Source organism: Phaenicophaeus curvirostris, chromosome 8 (genome assembly GCF_032191515.1).
Source record: "Phaenicophaeus curvirostris isolate KB17595 chromosome 8, BPBGC_Pcur_1.0, whole genome shotgun sequence".
NCBI classification, from domain to species: Eukaryota; Metazoa; Chordata; class Aves; order Cuculiformes; family Cuculidae; genus Phaenicophaeus; species Phaenicophaeus curvirostris.
The window spans coordinates 4,625,656-4,649,877 of record NC_091399.1 but is presented as its reverse complement, the minus strand read 5'-3'; the positions used below and the strand labels follow the sequence as shown (position 1 = coordinate 4,649,877).

Below are 24,222 nucleotides of genomic sequence, written 5' to 3'. Positions count from 1 at the left end.
TGATGTAGGTCTAACAATTTGAGCATATACAAAGAAGTACAATGCCACATATTCAAGAACGAATGATCTATCAAACCACAGTGAATAAACAGATCAATGTTTTTTGTTTTTCGGTTTTTTTTTAAAATTTATCTTAAAATTTCTCTAAGCTGTGTTTCTCTGAAAAAAAAAATAAAAAAGTTTCTTTTAGTATTTACCAGACAGCACTTAACTGCTGAGTCATCCTAGAAAATGTATTCATTCTTATGCTGTTAGCTTCAGTATGGGAGGAAATTTGACAAATACTTTGTCTTTTATATAATTTACTTAAAAGGATGCGAAAATTCTTCCTACTTAGGTTGTAGGGGATAAAACCTAAAACGCAAGGTTTTTTGTACCCTCCTTGTAGCAACAAATGTTTTTCCTGTTTTTGCAAATGCAGATGAACTGATTGTGGTCTAGTTGCCACCTAAGCCTCCTTGAGATTAGCAGGCCAGTGCCTTTTCTATGTTTAGCTAGTAGATGGAGTTTTCTTTGCAAATTTACATCCACCTAAAAGGCCATGGTAATGTTTAGAAACCAAACCCTTTTAAAAACATGTTCAGATAGTTATATTTGAAAATCCTTTTATGTAATACTTATATGTCTTAGATCCTTTGGAAACTGTTATTTCAATTTGAGTCCTTTTATTTACCTTAGTTTTGGAGTGACTGGTAAGGTGCCAAAAATAATGAAAATGAATACTTGTTTCACTCCTTTAATCCTAAATAACTTGAGAGATATGTGCACTCTTAAATTTTTCAGCTTCCTTATCTCTGCGGGAAACCTCAACTGCAGATAGATAAGCAATTGTAAATATGCCATTTTTAAAGGCCATTATTCAACATACTTGGAGAAATTGCAAAGATAGTGTAAACCTCTTAGGTCATCTAGTCCAGCCTTCTGTCCATGTAACTTTATAGTAGTCCTGGTTGGTGAGACTTTAAATATGAACAGCTATCTTATATCCCCAGGTAAGTAGTCTGCATGTAGGAGATTTTCTCCTCTGGGCAAATGAAACTGCCAAGGCAGAAGTATGCAGTGTGGTGCTTCCGAGAATCAGCCTTATTATCAAGAGGGTCAGGTTGTAAATTTATTTGCTAATTATTTAGATCAATACAAAGTGAGCCTGCATATTACCACTACGGTCTCCATAAGTTTTGGTTAAAAGGAAAAGAAAAGAAAGCCTTTTGTATTTAAATTATGTATCAATTTCCTGTAAAAGTCAACAGTCTAGAGAGTGACTTCTGGTTACATCATTTTTTTACATCATCATACTGTGAATGCTGTAAAGTTCTTCACAGTGAAGGTGATGTGGAACATGCATACCAATCCTTCAGTCTTCATGACTTATTGTATTTGCTTTTAGTAAATAAAGGAGAATTTTCAACTATCTATTATTGAAATGTTACTTACATCTTTAAACTCAGGGCATTAAGAATGCAACATTGATGCCTAGTGTAGTTTCTAGAGGATTTCTCTTTGCTCTGTGCTGACCTCTGTGCTTTGCCTATGTGATTTGTTGTTGTGTCATAAAACTCTTTTAATTTTTGAGGGGGTACTGGTTTTGAATTATTATTTTTTTACTATACTTAAGGTAAAAAAGCAAAGCCTAATAATTCCCTTAAACAGCAAAGCATACAAGAAAATGCCACCTTTTTTTTTAAGGGTGCTTGTAAATTATAAACAGGGCTATATTATTTTTCTGAGGCTGAAATATGGATAATTAATGTGTAGTTCAGAAAATTAGAAGAAAAATAGCAAGCATATTTCCTTTTTTCTGAGTCTTGATGGCTGAGCATATTAAAAAATGCCAGTGTCACCTATTGGAGTGTTGTAGGCAAGATGGAAGGCAGTCATTGTACACATGCAATTTCTAAAAAAAATATTGAATCTTAGAACTCTGCTGAATTCTTACAGTTTCTTCACCCATAGATCCTCTCAGGGGAAGACATGAGGAGTAGCACATGGTCCTTGAATATGTAGCTGCAATATTTTTAAGGTGAGGAAAATACTGAGGACACTGAAGCTATTCTTATTAGTCTGGGTGCTGGGAACTCACTTCTGGAAGACTTGCATTAAGTTGGTTTATCGAATCACCTAGGTGTTTTTATTATAAGCAAAGGAATGGTCTGAGTCTCACTGGGGGCTACATATATTAAAGTAATGCACAGTTAAATCTGATAATTAACTAGTGTGTTCACCATGTAGCAAGACTGAGTCTACTATGGCTATGAGTTTCAAAATTTGGAAGAAGAATAACTTATCTCCAGTTCTGAACTGTAATAGCAGCCAAAATGTTGTGGTTTTTTTTTTCTCTACAAGTATGAAAACAAGGGAAACTGAAACTATTGAAACATTTTATTCGGAATACAGAGTTCATTGAGGTAATCCGTGCTTTCGTCTGCTTTCAGGATATGCTCGAGGAAAGATAAAATCTTCAGGCGACAGAGCAGCAAAGCCTGCACAAATCTTACTCTTTTACTCGCTTTCCTCCCTTCCCTACACATCCCTACCTCTTGCTAATAGCATCATGGGTTTGGAAGTGGCAGGAATGTGTTGTGTGCAGAGAGCAGTGAAGCTGCCTTTCAAGTGGCTGGATTCTAGATCAACATCCGATCAGTGCTGTGGGCAGGTGGCAAGATGATGGTAAAGAGATAGTCAGATATTTCTTTGGAGCTCAGATCCTAAAAATAAGAGAAACTTTAGCTGTTACTGCCTTTCCCGAGACTACTCCTTCACAAAGGTTCTTCGTTTAAATCACCCTTGCATTAATTGTGGTGGACTTGCTGGCATGCCTACATTGCAAGACAGATGAGCATTAGCAGTGTTGGTCTGATTGTTGGAGTCTCTGTGGTGCTGTAGTGAGGAAATTGATTTCTTCTGTGTTTGTAGTTTTTAACTGAGAACATTTTCTTCAATTTTCAATTCATGCACTTCAGTTACATTATACTTTATCACAGATTGTTTATATATGATATTATTAATTGTACTAAACGTTTTCAGTACAAATAAATGGTAGATGTGTGCTCTTGTTGCTAATGATGTATTGTACAGAGTGTCATTTGTGAGGTGTGCATAGATGGTTAAGGCATTTAGGGAGAAAAAAGTGTCTGTGACTGAACTTGGGATGTGTATTTTTCCTGAAGTGAACCCGAAGGAGTTCCGTTGACATTAAGATAAACTGACAACAGGTGTTTGATATTTTGAAAAGGTAATTTACACAGGATAAGAATCATGCCACATAAAAATAATTTCTTCTCTCCTAAAAGGACTAGAAATAATCCTTCATGTAAGTCAAAAATTCTGTAATGCTTCTGGGAGAATAGTCCAGGTGAAAGAAGATTATTGTGTACAGGGCAAGCTATAATAAAAACTGTCAGTTCTGTCAACCCTTCTGTCTAAGGTCTATAGAGGATTAAAAGGATATTGAACATCATGTAACAGCTGTCTCCTATGTGAAAGGGATCACTCTTGTGGTGAACATAAATGTACTCGTTTAAAAAACTCCATAAGGCTAGGTGCAGTTGAACCACAACTGGTTGATTTGGCAGATGAAGTGCTGCTTTGAAGGACTTGAAAGAGCACAGTCCGGGGTCTAAAGAGATAGTATAAATCTTATTGATGAGTGTGTTTCTTGTGCATGCTTTGCAAGTTTACTGGAATAATATGGGATACCATCAAGTTTGTCATATTAAGCAACAAACTGTATTGTTTCTATGGTGTTGAGAAAATATTAATTAACATATAATGTGAAATGTAATCAGTGTTTCCAGAGAAACTGCAAATTGATTTTTAAATACTTTATTTGGAAACTCTAAAAACTTTAAGATTTAAATAAAACTAAATCATTAACAGCAATAATAACTTTAACTATATTTAGTTTTTATGGGATAGTTTAATGAATTTTGAATGTTGATTAATACTTCTGAAAACACAGCAATTTCATAATGCTTAATATGAAATAAAAAAGGGAACAGTGCGTACAGTTACTGTTTTAAATCTGTGATATTTAAAAATTTTGTATTTGAAATAAAAACAAATAATCCTTTCAGTTGTGAAGTGTATGGATGGAAATGGTCTACCTGATATATACTTTACGCAAAAGGTGCAGGTTGGTTTGGTTTTTTTCTGGTTTTTGTAAGAATAAAGTATGAGAAATGGATAGCTATCCAGGTTATGGTATGGATTTCCCGTGTACAGGCAAAGGTGTCCCTCAGGTTCTGTAGTACAGACTTTAATAGTTGCAGCACCTGCATTTCCCTAAGCATTCATGTGTTTGGCTAGTAGTGTGGTTATAAAGATAAAGCTGAAAGTTAAACTCAAGGTAAGTAGTTTTTTCTTATGAAAATGTATCCTGTACTTTTGTAGTTTGCCAAGTTCAACTTTATTTCCTTTCACATTAATTTGCAGTAACTAAATTTGAAGACCCTGATTCACAAATACCTTTTCTTTCATTGTATGAAATGGTCTTTAGGACAGTTATGTGCTAAGTCCTGCTAAAAGGAGTTTACAAAGTAATTTTTGAGAGAGCAATGGTAACTTCTTAGCCAAGCACTTGTTGGGAGCAATTAGGATATGTAGTAGGTATAAGATGTGCAAGCCAGTTGCAGTGCCTGAACTTAAATTCTAATTCTATTTCAAAACAGAAATTCAAGCAACATCTTTGTTGACTTTTCAGTTTAAATACATCTAGTAACATTTAGTGTATTATATAACACTATGAAAACTCAGTAGTTCTATACAGAACTCTTGCAGGGCTGTTTTAAAATTCTTAATCCTAACTGGAAGTGTTTGCGACAAGCTAAGACAGCTGAGTTTCCTGTAGAGGACTTTTTAAAAAAAGATTAGAAAGAGTTATGCAAAAGTAAGAGGCACTTATGGTTTTTTAAATCAAACCCAAATCCCAAAATCACCTGTCAGCATTTAAAGCCAGTGGACAAATCAATATATTGAATTTTTAAAGGTAATTGAAACCGATAGTTAGCTTATCATTGTTGGAAATTGCTAAAATGTAGCAACTGAAATACAGCCTCTTTGAAGAGGTACAGTAATGCTAGTCTGGGACAGAATATCAATACAGGGAGCAACCGAAGTTCATTATGGAGGTGCCACAATATAAAGGACAAGAAATAACTGAAAAGATGAGAAGAGTAGGAGTCTCCCAAGCACATCAGGTACTGTTTCACATGATAATTTTCTGTGACAGACAACACCCAAACTCCTAACTGCTGCTTGAAAATAACCTCAAATTCCTGTTGATGGAAAATAGGTTGTTCTTGGATGGACTCATAACTGTGTTATCTAGGGCTGAAGTTTGACTTCCTCTGACTAAATTACCTGGTGTAAACCTACTGACACCAGTAGTGTCAGAAATGAGAATTGAAGCAACATTTGATGTGCTAAGTTCCTGGACGGAGCAGAAAGAGAAAATTGTTATTTTTAATACCTTTTTCCAAAGCATAGTATGCTGATAAACTGGAAAGAAGCCTTTGTCACTTGGACATGAATGCAAAAAATAGTAAAGAATACCATTCAAATGAACAGTCAGAGGTTCACTTTGTAACTTAAGTTAGGAAGACTGAGGTGGAATAATTGTTGCAGGTAAAAGCATGTAGATGGTTTTGACATAAGAGAGCTGTATAGTACGAGTCACTTGTTATGAACTGTATGGCTGACGTATCCCATTTAAGATCCAAGTGTCAGGAGCAAGAGTAAATAGGTTATGGCACTCACTGGGATTCATACCTGTATACAAACTGAGAGCATTATATTCCTGCACCATACCAATAATTTTTTGTGAGGCATTATCATACTAACTTTGTTTTTTGAAGTCAAAGAACTCTGTATGTTGTAGAACAATAGTTAAGAAATAGATTATAAAGACAAAATATGGATTTAAAGATACTATAAATAAACTGCTCTCGTAAAACTTCAAAGAAGAGGTAGTCTGTGTGAGAGTGAAGGAGCTTGCGACAGGTATTGCATACAGATTCTAATACTTGTGGTGTTAAAATAAATATATTTTTAGTAATAATATTGATTTTCTATGATCTGCATGTAACACAGTTACTAATGGAAATGTGAACCATTTATTTGATTTGCTTTTTCATCGTTTGAGTCTATGAGAAAGCATAAGATGGTGAAATGATTTGTATATATAAAAAAATGGTTTTGATTTCTGATGTTGAAAGGATGCTACAGCTTTTCTGATTTGGCATGTGCCGATATACATGCTTTGAGCTACAATATTCTGTAAGGTGCACTGCTTTTTGTGGTTTTAATCAACTCTTAATTTGTATACCAATTTTATTCTATAGCATTATAAATTGGAGAAATACAGTAATGATATACAAGATATGTAATGAAGTGGGTGAAAGGCAGTAATCTTTGAGGTTATATTGCAATATGGTAAATTAAATAATTCTTTGTCCCAATAAAATGACAGGAGGAATTTAAGAGCAGACAGAGTATAATTTCCCATGAACTGACTCGGATCAGGCTTCCCATGATGGGGCAGTGCTCAGAGCGTTACCTCTGAGCTGGCTACAAAGCTATGTCCAGCTGTGTTCCCACCATTTATCAAGGGTTTAAGAGGAAATCCCACCAATCTACTTTTCTTCTGGTAGCAGCTATTTGCATATGTTTGATCACGCACACCAAAACAGCATCATCCTGATTATGCAGAAGAGATACTGCTAGGCAAGGGCGTTTTTAATGCAGGAACCTAACAGAAATGGAGGTTCTGAAGAGCTGGGTGGTGAATGGCAAGAATTGAAAAGTGAGTGCTGCACGCTCTTTTACACCACTGTCATAAATACCTTCTGGCAGACACTGGATTATGTTTTTTGTATGTTATCAGGATTATCCACTAAAATGGGTTTATGCTGAAGAATGATAAAAAGTTAGAGGACAGAGAAGTGCAGAAGTTTCAGATGAGTGGGAAAAAACGGCTACAGAAAACAGGAAGACAGCCAAGCAGATGCAAAGAGGAGAGGAGAGTTCCTGCATTCAAGGGGGTTTCAGAAATAGATGAGAAAAGAATTATGGTTGTGTAAAGAGCTAAAGAAGAAAAGAGAAAGATGAGTCACTGATGAAGGGAACGATTTTGAGTCTCTGTCCATATGATTCACTACCTCTTAAGTGTCCAAAAATAACCTTGTCTGTAAGTGCCATTATTCTGCACTAGGGTAGGAGGTTTTTCTGTCTGAAGACTAACTTCAGCTCTGAGCGTTTCTTCCTTTCAATAAAAAGCACCTCCGTTACACCTCCTGTAGCTGCCAGCAGCAATGTCATATCTGTCTCTAATCCTGCACAGTGCCTCTAAAATTTGCTTCCTCTGGTCATCTTATGTTACTGACAGAGAAGTCATTCCATTTTCTGTGCATCTGCAGCAGGCTTACTGCGCAGGTGATTGAAGAGGCAACAGTGATGATGTGGGAATCTTTTGTTCTTTCTTTAGCTATGAATTAGTTTTGCCAATTTACATGGTACTGAGTGTTTTGTTTCTTGCAGTTCCTGTGTATTGCTAACAAGCTGGGTATTTCTCTTTCCAGTATTACATATCTAGGATCATGATACCTGCTTGCTTATATAGTTTGTGTTTGCTGCCTTTTATACAGTTTCTGATGCCCTTTGTATTCAGAATTGTTTCCTGGGGATTATGTCTGTTTCCTCCTATGGTGTAAAATTATATTCATAGTTGATTCTAATTTAGGATTATTTTGTCTTCATTATTACATTGCATATACGTAACAGAGTTCTCAGCCTTGCATGTGACAGTCCCTTTTCCTGCTTTTTGACTTTGAATGACAACAAATATTCCTCCAAGTATCATTTGTCTCTGGTACTCATCAAACCCTTATACCACCTGTTATTGTATTTTGGTATTTAAATCTGGCAGCAAAATCTCCCCGTCACTTTATAATCTTTTTCTTCTCTTCTGTCCACTGTATAACTTACGAACAAGAAGACAAAAGGGTGTAGTTTTTCTTTGGGGTTTTTGTTAGTTTGGGGTGTTTTATTTTTTTTTCTATGAAAGAAAATAGTGACAGCAAGTATTTTTTTACAGCTGCCAAGAGTAGGTTCTCACCAATGGCTTTCCATTGCAGTAGAGGTTCTTTATCCTGACATCTCTTTTAAATAAGTGCATGTATGTCCAAATCTCTGTTTAGGGTTGTTCTTGCTGCTGTTTAAGTACAGCAAGATCAAGCCAGTAGAAGAAAGCCTGAGTTCTGCAAGATTAGCCATAAGTGTTTAAAGGATTGGCCATCCAGAGAAAAAATTATGAGGTGCTCTTCACTTCTGTCATCAAAGACAAAGGGCATTCAACCTAGGAATTATAAATTTATTTGGAAATTTTAGATTTATTTCTTCCTTACATGTGGCTTTCTTGTTCCACTGTTTGCCATCCCCATCCCAGGGTTTAGAGATGGTGCAAGAGACTTGGAACCAAGAAGAGCCTTGACATCAGAATTTTGTCTCCTGTGCAGAATGGCCTGTAGTTCCTTGAGTGGAATTAGCTCTATGATTTTCTTAAAATTAATTGACCAAAGCCTCAGGAAGTGTGTACAGAACATCATTGTGAGCCCTGTGTAAAACTGTTGTGCGGGTATCTGGGCTATTTCTCTGAGCAGTGGATAAAGTTTTAGAAACTTCTACAAATAGTAGAGCTGGAAACCTTTTTTTTCAAAATGAATGTTTGTGTCCTGCAGAAGCACACATAAATGGATTAGGATTTAATCTGCTTCTAAACCTCTGCCAACAAGAACCATGATAGAGGTTATTTGGCTTGTTTTGTGATATATGAAAATTTGATAGGTTATCAACAATGATCCATTGAGGAATATTACTCCAGATTATCTGTTTCACCCCTGGCCTTTCAGCAAAAGTGTGATTGCACTTCAGGTCATATTATTGCCAGTTAGACAGACAATCATTTGCTGCAATTTCAGGTAACAATATAACTAAATTGCCCTTCTTTGTTTAGAAGCAAAAATGTGTTAAGAGCTGGTCTAGACATAGAAATGAGACTATCTGTTGGTCAGATATTTTAAGTTAGAAATAAAATCCTGGGTTATATTTCAACAATTAAACATTGAAAACTATTATTTGAGCATAAGTCTTGACAATAACTTCCTTTCTCTGTCTTTTGTACACAAGAGTAGAGAACTGGGGTTTTGTATCATTTTTTCCTAAGGGAAACATTTTGGCATAGAAATTTGTTAATTTTTTTAATCCTTTCTTTTTCTCATTTGCATTATATTCCTTTTTATGGATAGACATACCTGATGATTTCTTGCATCTTTTTTTCCCAATGGATAGTGTGTGTTCCAGAAATTTGCAGCTTTTATTTATCTATTCCATTTTTCTGTTTTATTACATTGAAAAAAGTCACTACTTTTGAAGTGCTTTTTCATTTTATTGTCTTCAGATATTTGTAATCTACTGCTCTCTGTGTTGTGACGTTTGGGAGTTTCTTGTTTGTTGTGTTTGTTTGTTTTTTTATTAGTACCCCTGCTATTAGAAGTTGATTGAATGAGTCTCTGTGTATATGCACAGTTTTAGGTGCTTATTTTGCACTGACAAAATTGATAGGTACAAACTTGATAGCTGATATTGTTGGGCTACTGCATAAGTATCCTTTGCATGCGTTATGTTGTGATTGAAAGAGATTTACAAGCATGCTAAACAATAAATAACTTTAGTGTTGCAATGTTTAAAAATAGGAAATTAAAGATTTTAAGTTCACTGGGGGTGCATATGTATAATTTAACACTGTTCAGTAAGAGATGTAAATTTTGAGCTTAAATATGTGGGAAATGTGAATTTCCATTATTATGTAGTCACAGACATGTCTATAAGGCTATTCCAAATGATAATATTGGCATAAATATTTATCTAAATATGCTATAGAATCATAGCATCATAGAATAGAATTTGAAGGGACCTTAAAGATCATAGCATTTGTAGGGGTATTATAGCTAACTTAATTTACCTTTTCACAATAAGGCTGAGTTTAACCAACAGCTATGCTTTCAAAATGGAAAATACTCCTTTTCTTTGAGTTCCTCAAGTTGGGATTTACAGGTGCATGGTATTCATTGCCTTTTACATGGAAATGAATACACATATGAAGCGACTGTGATATCTTTTAAGATTCATCATAGCCTATATGTTGCTAAAAGAGATGATGTTCCATAAACAAATTGGGTAAAAATTGATTATAGGGTGTTTTCTGATACTTGGAAGGATTTTTTTCTATATTTTTACTAAAAAGTGCTGACATATGTATTCTGAGGGTAGCATAGAACTGGCTTTCTATGCTTTGTATTTTTATGCAGTTCAGAACAATATGACCACTTAAAAAATGGCTGGTGGGGGATTTTTTTGTTTGTTTGGTTTGTTTTAATCACAAGCATGTAGCTCTTTGAGGTGCCAGCAGGTCAATTAAATAAATTTAATCTAAATTTCTAGTTTGTTGCTTACATTATTTTTAACTACAGCTGTAGTAATGGAATAGCCTTGTAAAGTGAAAAGGGGGCTTTCATAGGGTGGGAGGATGGTGACTTAATGTTTCTTTATATGGCAACATATATGTGAAATTGAAACTTATAGTAATTGTTGGTGTATTCCCTTAAGCATGGTATTTTGCCTATGATTCTTGTAAAGATCAATCACTTGCAGCAATTTATGTAATAACTTTCTGGTGGGTGATTCTATGATTTTATTTATGCTTTTTGCCTGGTTCACCAGAATGCAATACCTTTGGTACAGTAAATGCACTCTGTAATGTCTATTATGGTATGGTCGAAGGATAATTTATTGTCAGATAGAAAAATAGGTCACTTGATGATCAACCCCCCAAGTTTAATAGAACACCTCACCAGCATGCATTCTGCACAGTGCTTGATGTTTTATTAGGACTACAGTGCCTTACAGTACCTAGCTATAGAGGGAGTGTAATTACTGAGCTGTCAGGGTGATAAGTGGGATTAATGGTAGTGTGGTGCACTTTAGTCTGCAGAGTGCTCAGAGAATCGGAAGAAGGTATTATTATAAGAGAAAGTCTGGACTGGCATATTCATGGCACTCTCCCCTCATCCCTAAAGCTCACATTCAAGTTTGTGTTACCTGCCCCCCTAATAGCTGACATTTTCAACTGCTGTTATTTGTGAACCAGCACAAAAATCAAAAGAGAAATAATTTGGTAAAGATGCTAGCCAGAACTGGCAATCTGTACACTGCTAATCCTGCTAGGTGCCATTCTAGTAATTTTTGACATGAGATTGTTCTATATATAACCCACAGGGACTTCTGGCTGCCATGACTTTCCAGATATTGTGGAAAGTGGATTAGTGACTACATCAGCCAATTCCCTCAGAACTCTCTGATGCATCTCATCCAGTCCCATGGACTTATGTACATCCAGATTCCTCAGGTGATCACAATCCTGATCTTTTGCAGTAGGAGAGACTTTGTTTTCCCAGTCTGCATCTTGCAGTCCAACCCCTTGAGCAGTGTGGGAAGAGAGGTTGCCAGTGAAGAATGGGGCAAAAAAGTTTTTGAGTACCTCAGCCTTCTCATTGGTTGTTGCCAGCTTGGCAGACTTGCTCATCAGGCAGGGACACTGTCTTTGACCTTTCTTTTCTGATTTACATACCTGTAGAAGCTTTTCTTGTTATTCTTTGCTTCCTTCACCAAGTTCAGCTCCAGCTGTGCCTTGGCCTTCCTAACCCTGTCCCTACACAACTGGACAGCGTCCGTGTACTCTTCCCAGGATACCTGACCCTGCTTCCTTTGCATTTCCTTCTTGCCCTTTAGTTTAAGCCATAGGTCATGACTGAGTCATGATAGTCTCTTGCCTTTCTTTCCAGACTTCTTGCACCTAAGGATAGAGAGCTCTTGCACTCTGCGGAAAGATCTTAGAGATCTGCCAGCTCTGCTCTGCTCCCTTGTCTCTGAGGGCAGTTTCCTGGAGGGTCCTATGGATTAACTCCTTGAAAAGCTGGAATTTTGCTTTCCTGAAATTCAGGGTCCTGACTTTACTCTTCACTTAACCATTATCCCTCAGGACCACAAACTCCACCAGTGTGTGAACGCTGTCCCAGGCAGTGTCCAACCTTGATGTCCCGATTAGCTCGCTTACATTGCTCATCACCAGGTGAAATAGGAACGGTTGGACTCGATGATCCGGTGGGTCTCTTCCAACCTGGTTATTCTGTGATTCTGTGATTCTGTGAAATACTGCATCTCCCCTGCTGGAGGTGTCTATTACCTGGCTTAAGAAGTTGTCTTCAATGCATTCCAGAAGTCTCCTGGATTGCCTACACCTTGCTGTGCTACTCTTCCAGCAGATGATAATGAGTAAGAAGATTAATTAATCTTTTACATAACTTGCTTTGCCCTCTCTCTTATTCCACCCTTAACTGGCGGGAAAAAAACCCCAACAAACCCCAAATAAAGCAAAAGCAGTGCATGTTTGACAAAGTTTGTGTTTGAAAATATTCTGTCCCAGCCAGTTCCAGAATTTTGTTTTCTATAATAAAAAATATTTAAGGTGGACTTGTGGGACTTATCCAAGTAGCTGTTCTCAGATAATACATTAAAGAAAAAATTATTTCATTTTCCGTGGAGTGTTAAAACCACAATTTACATAAATTCCGTATGTTATTAAGACAATATGGAAAGACCATCTGCAATAACTTGATGAATTCTGAGATAACTAGGAGTGTGGTATTTGAACTATCATCATCACTGATATGTGAAACCTGAAGTGTGTGAAAATATCTTTGTGTTTAAAAGAGAACCATTTTACTTCTTCAGCTGACTTTTACCTTTTTTTTGTTAGATTTGCTTACTGCACATTGCATAGACTACCCTCAGGGCCTAATCCTTCTTCTTTGACAAGTAAAATGCAAAGTTTTTCCTTCTGTGGAAGTACTGTTGCTTTTGGATGTCTGATTGTGCAACATCCAGAATTTGATCCACAGTGGCACTTCCAGAAATTTCATTAATAAATTCAAATTCACAACTGAGATGTTTTTCAAATAGAAAAATAAAATGGTCAGAAGTCTAGCAATCTTAGATTCCAGGGAAAAATACTTCTTTGTAATTAGATGTTGTTTCCTAATACTTAGATGCGTAATCCATGTGTTTGTAACTGTACCCTACTGCCTTCCTTTGTAAAGTGGAGTCAACAGAACACAACCAATCAGTGTTGGGTGCAGGTCAATAATGATCATTCAGAAGTTTGAGATTTTAAGTAGAAATTTTATGAAAATGCTCTGTATTTAGAATTAGACATTAGGAATAAATTTTTCATTATAAGGGTGGTGAGGCAGTGGTCCAGGTTGCCCAGGGACGCTGTCGCTGCCCCATCCCTGGAGGTGTTCAAGGCCAGGTTGGATGGGCCTTGGGCAGCCTGGGCTAGTGGGAGGTGTCCCTGTGCATGGCAATGGGATTGGAACTGGATGATCTTTAAGGTCCCTTCCAAACCAAACTATTCTATGATTCTATAATACTACTGTATTTACAGCTCTGTAACTTTGTGCAATTTGTGACACTCATCTTCTGACTGGGGTGTACTTTCAGATGTGAATAAACTGTTGATCCTTTGTTCCAGGTTTGGACTCGAGAAAGGCAAACTGTTTTATGTTGTATCCAGTATATGTATATTGGGTTCTTGTAGTAATGTGTTGTTAGTAGTGTATAATTTTTTGCTTAAGAGTTTGTATACCCACAGACAGAGAATTAAGTGATATAAAGGAGTTTACGTGATAAATACTTTTTCCACTGTTCAGTTCTGGTTTTAAACCTGTTGAAATCCAGGTATTTGAATCAAAGTTATTACACTATTAGACAGAAATTATTATGCCACCATGAATTGTATATGCACTGGCACAGGTTGCCCAGGGAAGTTGTGGATGCCCCCTCCTTGGGGGGAGGTTGGATGGGTTCTTGAGTGGCCTTGTCTGGTGGGACGTGTCCCTACCCAAGGCAGGACATTGAAACTGGATGAACTTTAAGGTCCCTTTCCAACCCAAACCATTCTATGTTTCTGTGATTCTATGTTTATTCCTTTATGGCTTATCTTCTACCGTGCTGACTTGAAAACCTTATGCTATTCGTATTCGTATGTCTCCTTGACACATTTTCTTTAATTTCTGCAGATGCCTAAAGTGTGCAGATGCTCCCTGTCAGAAGAGCTGCCCAACTAACCTGGACATCAAGTCATTCATCACAAGTATTGCAAACAAGGTAACATCAGGCTTGCAGTAGTACATGGAAGCAGATAACAGCAGTCGCTTGCAGTCCTCTTAGTGATATTGTGTTTCAATGTTTATCTTTGTAAAGTCTGAAAAAACCTTAGTGTTTACAGCAGATGCTTTAGAGTTCAATAGTCATCTAATTTTTAATTTTTTTTTTGCTGGTGTCCTGTGACTGTACATATAGTACACACTGCAAATCTATTTCTTCTTCACTTTTTCTGTAAAGGTTTTGATTTTGAAGGTTTTCAAATATAATTATTCTCAAAAGAAGTGTAGCATTACAATGTTGTTTAACTTTGCTGCTGCCCGAAGTATTACAGATACAACCTTTTCCTTTCATTAAAGATTTTTTTTTTTAAGAAGTTATTACAGTTTAAATTTGCTTTGAGTAGAAATTTGGCATGAAGGTGGTCATCTGAAGGACTGTTTTCTTGTAGTTTATACTAAAGGCTCTGGTTAATGCACATGTAATCCGTCACGTAGGCTATTAATAAAATACTACAGGAAAAAATTGAACCCCTCTCTTTGGAGGCACTGTACCTTTTTTTTCTTGATAGGCTATTATACTGTAATCATAATGAAATCTTAAAAACATTATTTTGATTTGTGGTTTACAAATTACTTTTAACTGTCAGAAATAAATAAAGATGACTGTGAAGTTGGTATGACAAGATTAATTAGACTGTCTGGGATAGCCTAAAGATGAGTGAATATTGATTGCCTCATACCTTTTAAAACTTACTTCCCATCTGTGGAATCATTAGCTGCTGTGTGATTTATTTGTCTGTATGAGCCCAACTAGACTCGTAATCTGCTGGGGGTCTTACAAAGATTTTCTGGCCACAATTTAGACTCTAATGTATTTCACTGTTAGATGCAGCTGAAAGGAGTGACAGAGGGAAAGCTGGAGGGAAGTAGCAACTGCAGCACTGCTGTGTGCAACTTAACAGCCACATTGCTTTTACTACATGGTGTGTTGTGTGCAGAAGGCACTGGTAAATTCTGCACTTTAATAAGAAACATTAGAATAAGAGGACATATTAAGGTGCATGTATCAATTATAACTATGTGCTGATGTGGTTTATGGTAATTGGCATTATGCCCAGCATCTGCTTATAGGCAGTTTTCTTATATAATCTGTACCCTGTCAGTGCAGCATTTATTTTTATGAACGTAGGGATATGTTTGCCACCATGGTGCAGTAATGTGGCACGTTGTTGCTTATTACCTCTTCCAGGCATCGTGAAGCAGTCAGACTGAACAGAGAAGGTACAGGACAGTAATGAAACTACTATCCTCCATCTCACCATTGTGCTGTAGTATGTTTAGGAAGCCTAAAGCAAATTTTGTGGAAATATTTTACCAGGATGGTCTTTTCTTATTAAAGATTAGTTATGCTGCTGCCTTGAGCGGGATAGGGTGATGTGTTGTTAAGGAAAGGAAAGGACACTGATTATCAGTATGTAAAAGCTAGGAATAAGGAATCAAGGAAGGTGGACTGAAGACTGCAACAGAAGAACTGATAGAGCAACATCCTGCAACAAGAAATCTGGTGGGTATTTTAGACTCTGATAGCCTCAGAAATATGATAGTCTTTTTGTGGAAAAAAGAAAAGGTAAGTCATTTTAACAGCCAATTCATTCTGAATTCTGTGAATCCATTACAGAGGAGAAAAATAAAAGGTGTGGTGACTGCAGAACTTTGAGAATTGTATTTTGGCAAAGGTATTCTGGAATAATATTAGGAAACTCCATCAAAGGTGTGAGGTCTTTGCCCTGCTGAAGCCAATATGTATACTCTTACAAGTTTTAATAGGGCCAGGTTTATCATGTCACATGGTCAGCAAGGTGGATCAATCCTATGGAGTCTGGGATGTTTTAAGTAATCTTGGAAGCTGCCAATAGTAGGTAAGACTGTCATTTTGCTCTGAGTAGGTGACCTGATTGCTTGCAGTTTTATCAGGAAATCCTGCTTTAAAAAAGAATTGCAGTATACTATACTATTTTTTCATGAGATTTAACATCCTTTTGAGGGAAAACCAAAGTGTCTTAGATTACTGAAATGTGCTTATAGCATTTCTTTTTGGCTTCTATCACTATCAATACCTTCTATTTTTAGCTTTTACCTTATGTTGATGCCTGGTAATTGCATAGACAGCAGGAAACGTTCACACACAAGAATTTTTTTTGAAAGTCAGGTAGTTGGTTTCTGCTAGCCAAGATGTTAGGATGGAAATTGCATACCTAAATTCAGCACTGTATCTGTGAAATCCAGTTCTGAGTGTTAGTTTACATACAGTCTTATCCTTTGCTTTCTCTCCTTGCCCAGTAAATTTTTCTGGTTTCATTCATTAATAGGATTTTTTCCTAGGGATGGGTATGTACTACTGGTTTTTATACTACTGCACTTTGGCACTCCTTGCTTTCTGCCAAGTGAGCAATAGATACAAGGTGGAAGTTGAGAGAGGAGGGTAGCAAAAGTTGAAATGATTCATCCGAAGTCAGAACCCTGGCAGAGTCTGTGTGAGCCCACTACTATGGCTGCTCCTGCAGCATCCTCTCCCCTTTTTCATTCTGCTACTGTGGTGGCTGGTACCTGCACCATATACTTTGAAAGTGGATAGAAAACAAGAAGAGTGTGCTTTTGAAAACCAGATTAAAACTTATAATTCATAATTTTGAAAGTTTTTAATGGAACCATTAAGTAATTTTTCACTTTGTGAATGAATGCATTTTTCTATACTATTATTGGAAAAATCATTTGGGTATCATTCAGCAACCTGCTTGCTGCATATTTTTGTATTATTGTCTCAAAGGTATTTCCTTTGCATAGAATCATAGAATCATAGAATCACCAGGTTGGAAGAGACCCACCGGATCATGGAGTCCAACCATTCCTATCAAACACTAAACCATGCCCCTCAGCGCCTCGTCCACCCGTGCCTTAAACACCTCCAGGGAAGGTGACTCAACCACCTCCCTGGGCAGCATGACCAAGGTTATTTTACATGTTCTTGAAAGTGCTTTTCAAAGTGATAAATCTTTGTTTTCACTGTGTAAATAAAGTTTCTTTTTTAATCCAAAAGCTTATTAATATATCAGGTAGCTTCTAGAAAAAAATAAATATGTGAAGCATAAAACTTCCACGTATTTCAAATCAGTAAGTCCAGGAAATCTGGAGTCCCTCTCCTGCTTCTGAATCTTTCTTCATCACTTACTTGAGAAACTCCCTTCAGCAGGTTACCCTTCTACTTGTTTAGATAAGATTCAGTTCAGTAAGTTCCTTATCCTCATCCCTGCATAAGCAGTATTGCATGCAGGTATTTATTTAAACATAATTAATTATTAATACAGAATATTTAGACAGCAGTGTACTGAAAATTAATTACTTGTCAGATATTTAAGAGCTCTATTGTATGCAGTTTGTTTTGTTGAAAAATTGCTATGGCAATCATTAAAGGTCAGGGATTCTTGTTCTCTAAAGCCTGAGGCTTTTTAGATATTTACAGGCCATGTACAATGTAGCTGTTCTAGCTGTTCTGCCCTTAGATCTGAGTGCAGGAGTAGAAGAGGGACAGGGGAGGAGGGGTTGTTCCTGGGTTGAGAGGGTAATTGAATTGCCAGACTCAATGAGCCTTGAGCCTCTTTGAGAAAAAGGATGTCACTTACACTGTATTGTGTTAGCTGCTGTGACTCTGTAGAGTTTAGACCCCAACTTCCATTCTCTTTTCCCATACAAACTGGATTACAACCCCCCTTTATAACGGTACAATCTATTCTTTTGTCTTCCAAGTCAGCGTTTCTCAGTTCACATAGACTTCTTGCAACTGTGTCTCTAGGAGGCTAGACTTCAAATTTACCATGCACACATTAGTACTTTTGTTTCTAAACATCAGAAGATGGCAAACAAGTATTCTGACTTCCAGCTGTCCTCTCTTTAAATACAGCCTTCATGGTGCAAAGTGTATATTATATTTTTTCTAATGCAGAAGTGCCATCTTAGTTATTCCTTTCTTTAAAAACTAAAAAAACCACTATAGAAAGAAAAGTGTTCAGTTGCTGCAGGAGAAAGCTTTACCTTCTTCCCCTGAATGAGCATCAGGAGTGCTTTTAGGATTTTGTGTTCTCCTTTCCTAGTGCTGATACATGAGAGCAAGAAGGACTTGGTAGAATGGAACTCCAGCACTGTTTAGGTGCTGGACCTAAAACAGTGTTTAGGTGCTGGACCTAAAACAACCCAAAAACCTAAAGGGTTGCCAACTTCAGGGCTGATAAAATCAAATATTATACAACATCAGCATATTCTGCGCCTTCCCAGAAGCAACTCTTGGGCCAACTGCTTGTAGGCTGTACAGCTTTCCTCCTGTTAAGCAGAAGTGTCTGCCAGAGGAAGTGCCCTGTTAGAAAGCAACACGCTCTACCTTTGTGATGTTCAGTGGGATGGTATGGGAGCTTTATATTGTCAGACATCTTTATGGTTGAGCAGTTGCATTGAAAAACAGCTGTTGGTGCAGTTTAAGCATGAGGATATTAAGTTGTGTTTTATGACACAGGCGTAAGGAGTGAGTGACTCAGTCTTTATAATCTGAGTCTATAATGAAGAATTGAGAATGAAGAAGTATCTTTCGTGTTATCAGTACTCAAAAAATCACACTTTGTTGCTGCAGTCCTCTGTTACTAGCTCCCACATTTTTATCTCTAGTTCTTGCAGTATTACAATGATGCCTGACATTGATTCAACAGCTTTATTGTTCAGAAAGACCATCTTCTGCCATGTCACTAAATAATAAACTACTCTGACCTGACGTGTCAACCATTTTCTAACAGACTTTATATAGCTGGATGTAAGCCTTTGGTGGCCAGTGTTTAAAAAAAAAATAAAATAAACAAAACAAAACCAACCAACAACAAACCACCAGAAATTAAAAAAAAAACAAACTCCAAAACCAACAAAGGCATGCTGCCTTCTGGATAAAAGGTTGCCTCTGGATGAAAACGGGAGAGAGAGACAGCTGAATGCCAGGAGCAATACTGAGAAAGTTGTTGAACACGAGTAAGAGTAAGTTTTAAGATTTCAGAAGAATCTTTAGGTTTAAATGAAACCAAAGGAAATGTGTGGGTTTTTTCAAGAGAGATATTTTTTTTTTTTTCCAAGGGAGAAATGAGAGAGGGAACAAACTGGAGGGTAGAGATGCATACCAAGGGAATCTGAAGTTCGGGAGACTGAAAAAGTAAAGGAAAAAGTGTTTGTGGTAATGTACTGGAAATGAAGAAAGAAGGGAAAGTGGATAGACCAGGGAAGGCAAGAGACCAAAAGTTGTGGGATCATTAAGAGAAAATGAAATTTAGAAATTATTGTAAGGGAGAAAGAATGGTAAGAGACATACGATTATGACAGGTGAGAGGAACAGAATGATGTTTTTTCTGTGCCAGAGGAACTCTGAGTAAATTAAGAAAGGACATCAATATGCCATTGCAAAGACTGTAGAAAATTATGAGTCACAGTTCATATGTAAAATGCTGTAAGTGGGATACTGTTAATACAGTGAAGGATTGTGGAAGTCAGAAAGCTGCTAGATGATTGGTAATAATTATATACAGATGTGCATCACCATTAATCTGTAAGTACTACTTTGAGGCCCCAGGTTTTTGAAATTGCTGTTTTATTCAGCTTTCTCTGTTAATCTTTGTATATTTCAGGTCACTAAATAAAAAGAAAAAAACATTTAAAAGAAAAAGTAGTAATGGTGTTAAATTGATGCACTTGAAACACTGACTTTTCTTGAAATGTCTGTTTGTACTTAGTGTAATGGAATGGCTGACAGCTGGTTTCAGTTGCCATAGTGTAATTATGTAGAATACACTTTTGCAATGACACTATGTCAATTAAGGAATCTCTCGCATTCTAGACTACAAAGGACAAAATGACAGTACAAGATATTTATTCCGTTCTTTTTCATAAGAAGATAGTGACACTGTGTGAAATTACAGTCCTGTTATGATGACACAAGTCAAATGATGTGAAAGATTCCTGGATTGATTAAAAATCATCAGCGTTATAGTATAGAATATGTATGATTTGATAAGTTGCTGTTATGTTTTGTTCATTCTTCTTTGGAAGAAATTTGGGGGGGGTGCTGACAGACTGGGGACGTTCCCTGTTATATTTGTACTGGTGTGTGTCAATGTGAAAAATGCTGCTTACATAACAATGTACTTTAAATAGTGATTCTTCTGTATGTGAAAATATTTAAACCATTACATGTTGAGTACATTTTAAAGCCATCGCAGAACATGAATGAGGATAGGAGGAGGTGATATTTTCCCATATTTTTTTACTACTTCTCTCTTTTTTCCAGCTAAACCCAAACAAAAAGGAAATCACCACTTTTTTGTCTTTTCTTTTCAAGTATTCATTCTGTCCCCAAATCCTGATGAAGTCAGTGTATTCATTTTTATTACATGAAGCATAATAATGCATATTTTTCATTGTTTTTGAGAAAACTGCAGTATCAGAACACCCTGATGCATAATGAATTTATATAAAAAGCTCTTAAATTGAACTGAAAGAAAAGATGCTATAAACATTTTCTGATAGTAAATGTAATTTCTTCTGGTGTCTCAGTATTGATCCTAGGCATTTTGATAGGGTTTTTTTAAGTAAAAACCAGTCTAATTTGCATGCAAATTATATAATGCTTCCAAATGATACATGTGGAGATCCTCCTCTGCCTGGTTTCCGCTGATTATTGATGTCTATTTAAGGCTTGTTTTTGTTCCTTGTGTTAGCAATGTAGTATTTATTGACTTTTTGATGTAGGAAACCACAAAACATCCTATCCAGTTAGATTAAGTTATTTCTATGGAAGTGCACAGGAAAAAAGAGTCTATGAACAAAGGCATGAACAGACATTTATCTCATTAAAAAATTCAAAAACATTCTAGTTTTTGACTTGCTTCCTCTCTGACGCCTGTAAGAAACTAGCCAACTGAGTCATCCTATTATTTCAGCATCTAAAAAAATTACTCCAGACTGTTAAGGTAGCTTGCATCATTCCATGCCCTGGAGTAACTTTGTCATTTTAATGAAGCTGGCCTCTCTTTAATTCTGATCCTTTCTCATGTACAACAAGTGGTGTGTAGTTACCAGCTTGCCAGGTCTGCATCTCATCTCTGTTTTGTGTGCAGCCTACTGCACTCTGGTTTTGTGACATAAAAACAGTCAATTATTCCATGAATATTCTACCTTTAATGCTACTGATAAATGTAATGATAATTAATACATTTTTTCAGGTTAAAGGAAAAAATTATGTAAGCACTAAGTGCTAATGTAAATAAACTTAACAGATACTGTACATATACTACTGTATGTATACTGCAAACTCTCATTTATTACTGTAGTAACACGATAGTTTGCAGTTTTGTAACACAGTTTGTATAACACCACTTAGTGTAGCTTACTACATTATACCATACTTCCCTGCCAGTTTTTGTGAAGTATTGGAAAACACTTTTTCTTATCACATTTGATAGGTTAGATAATACATCAACAAAGAAAAGGCAGGGTAAACGATTAAATAGAATGAAAGGACAAAGAGAGTAGCTGGGCTGCCACAGCCCAGTCTCTGTGCTGGACGGAGCTGTTACCTCTGGGTAACGGGAGGGTTGCAGAGGAGCTTGCTTTGGGGCCACTGCACATTGTCACCGTAGCAGCATGTGACTGTGTCCTTTTGCCAGTGGTGGACAGTATTAGCAGCAATGGGAACGGTGGTTACACTGGTGGTCTGGAAGTTAGAAAAGTAAAGTTAGGGAGCTGCAGCTCTTCCCTGAGTGTGATAAAAGTTTACTGACAGTAAAACTGACACAGGGTGACTTTTTTGTTTGCAGACAAAGAAAGCAAGTCAGCACTGGACTTGCACTTGCCTTTCATCTTTAGACGTGTCCACTTAGCATAGTTGGAGCATACTAGTGAAGCATGGCAGAAGACTTGCCCTGCTGCTTGCAAAGATGAGTGGAACACTTAGCATTTAAGGTGTGACAATCTTTTAGTTTATGATTAAATTTATTTCAGGTATTGACACTAGAAGATATATACTCTTTGATAGAGTTTATCTAATGTCTTAATATTTGGCATAGTAATGTGTACTATATATCTTTTGGTATTTGTACCAAAAATATTAAAAATAATAATCCTGGACAACACAGGAAGGGAAAATATAACTGTCACATGTAGTGAAATATCAAACTGAACAAAAATTCTTTGAAAACCATTTGGTCTTTGAGTTAGTGAGATAAATACCCACTGCCAGTTTGTAATTATTACTTTAGAATGGATAAAAGGAATGGCTAGAGGTAATTTCCTAGAAAACAGACATCTAGTGCCAGTTAAATGCTGTAGGGTATCTAGGGTAGTCTTTTTGTGCTGTTTTAGAAAGATGCGGGCATCCTGCATCGTCCGCTGTCTGCATGGTTATGTGTCAGGGAATTCTCCAACATAACTAGATAACTAGACTTCTATGTTTGGCTGCTAAACTGAGCTTATAATGTGTTTGCTGGGTGATTTTAGCAATTCTAACAATCTCCAGCATATCAAAACAGTATAATTCATCTAGAAGAGCAACAATATTTGCTAATATGTGTGACTTCAGTTTAACTAATACTCCTTTATACTGGAATAAATATGAATGGGAGGAGGATAAAGTACCTTACTAGACACTGCAGGCAAAATGGTTGTAAGAAGTTCTCCCAGAACGGTTGTAAAAGGATTGCCTGTTCAGCCAGGATTAGAATTTCAATGGATTATAATAGTGTATCACAAAGTCCTGTGAAAGTACACCCAGGTAGCTGATTTGTGTTTCCAGGAGATAGATAGGGACTCATACTGTGCAGTAGTCCAGCATCTGTAGGCAAAGGGTTCGGTTACGTCTGCAAATATATGTCTTAAACATTGACATTCTTTTTTGAATGTCTAGCTGTCTGTAACATCTGGTTAAAATTTAAGGATTTTATGCTCAGTCCTTTAATATGCTTTTAGTGAATTTGAACCTCCCACACCCAAGTCTTATTACCCATTGTTGGTTATATTGTCAGATCTTGACACTGCTCTTTATATTCATAACTGTTTTCTTGCTCTGTGTGACATAGCGTTAACTTTGAATAAACATTTTTGTGTACGTGAGCCTACTTGACAGACAATAAGTCACAGACATTGCATAGGGTCTGCTGTGACCAAGTACTTCACATCATTTGAACACTACATCTTCTGGTTTTCCCAAGTCAGCTGTTCTGGCCAGGGAAGTAAAGGTATTTGCTATAAAAAACTATTTCATGTTAGTGATAATTATTGAAGGTTAGAATATGGAAGGGGTGGTGGAAAGTGAAGGAGGCATATTATTCTTTAATCTCTTAATTATTGCTAGGTTGGAGAAGGCTGGAATGAGATCCCAGCATTAATTTCTCACTGAAGAAACTTTTGTGGATCCTCAGCCATGTGCTAATTCTAAGGGATACAGTATTTTCTTCTGGCCTTTATAGGAACCTATAGCATTAATACATCTTCATGGACTTTCCTTGGTGGTCCTTTTAGAGTAGGTCAGAGGAGTGGTAAATTAAGAAAGAATTAAGGCCTACAATTAACTAAATTTCTATTATAACTATACATGAGAAAAGATAGCATGTAAACAATTTAATAACATCATAATTACATGAATGTAAAGGTAATGTAAATGCAGGACTGTCATTGGTAGTTCTCCCCCACTAAAGGTGTCTTCAATTCACTCCTGGCATTTCCTCTGATGCTCCCTCTTAAGAGAATTATCCAGTCTAAAACAATGACTAGGGATTGTTTTCTCACAGCATCAGGCACTAGGACCTTGCTAATGCCCATTCATTAGATTTTTTTATTATAGAAAGAAATCTTGCTAGCTGTCATGTAT

General features: G+C 36.7%; 1 protein-coding gene across 3 annotated transcripts in view; it reads left to right on the top strand.

Moving 5' to 3' along the window:
* Positions 1-24,222, top strand: part of DPYD (dihydropyrimidine dehydrogenase) — a 368,728-nt gene that overhangs the window by 83,981 nt on the left and 260,525 nt on the right. For all 3 annotated transcript variants that reach the window (XM_069862153.1, XM_069862154.1, XM_069862152.1), the window contains exon 4: positions 14,190-14,277. In XM_069862153.1, coding sequence (XP_069718254.1) covers positions 14,190-14,277 — 88 coding nt within the window. The remainder of the gene's footprint in view (positions 1-14,189; positions 14,278-24,222) is intronic.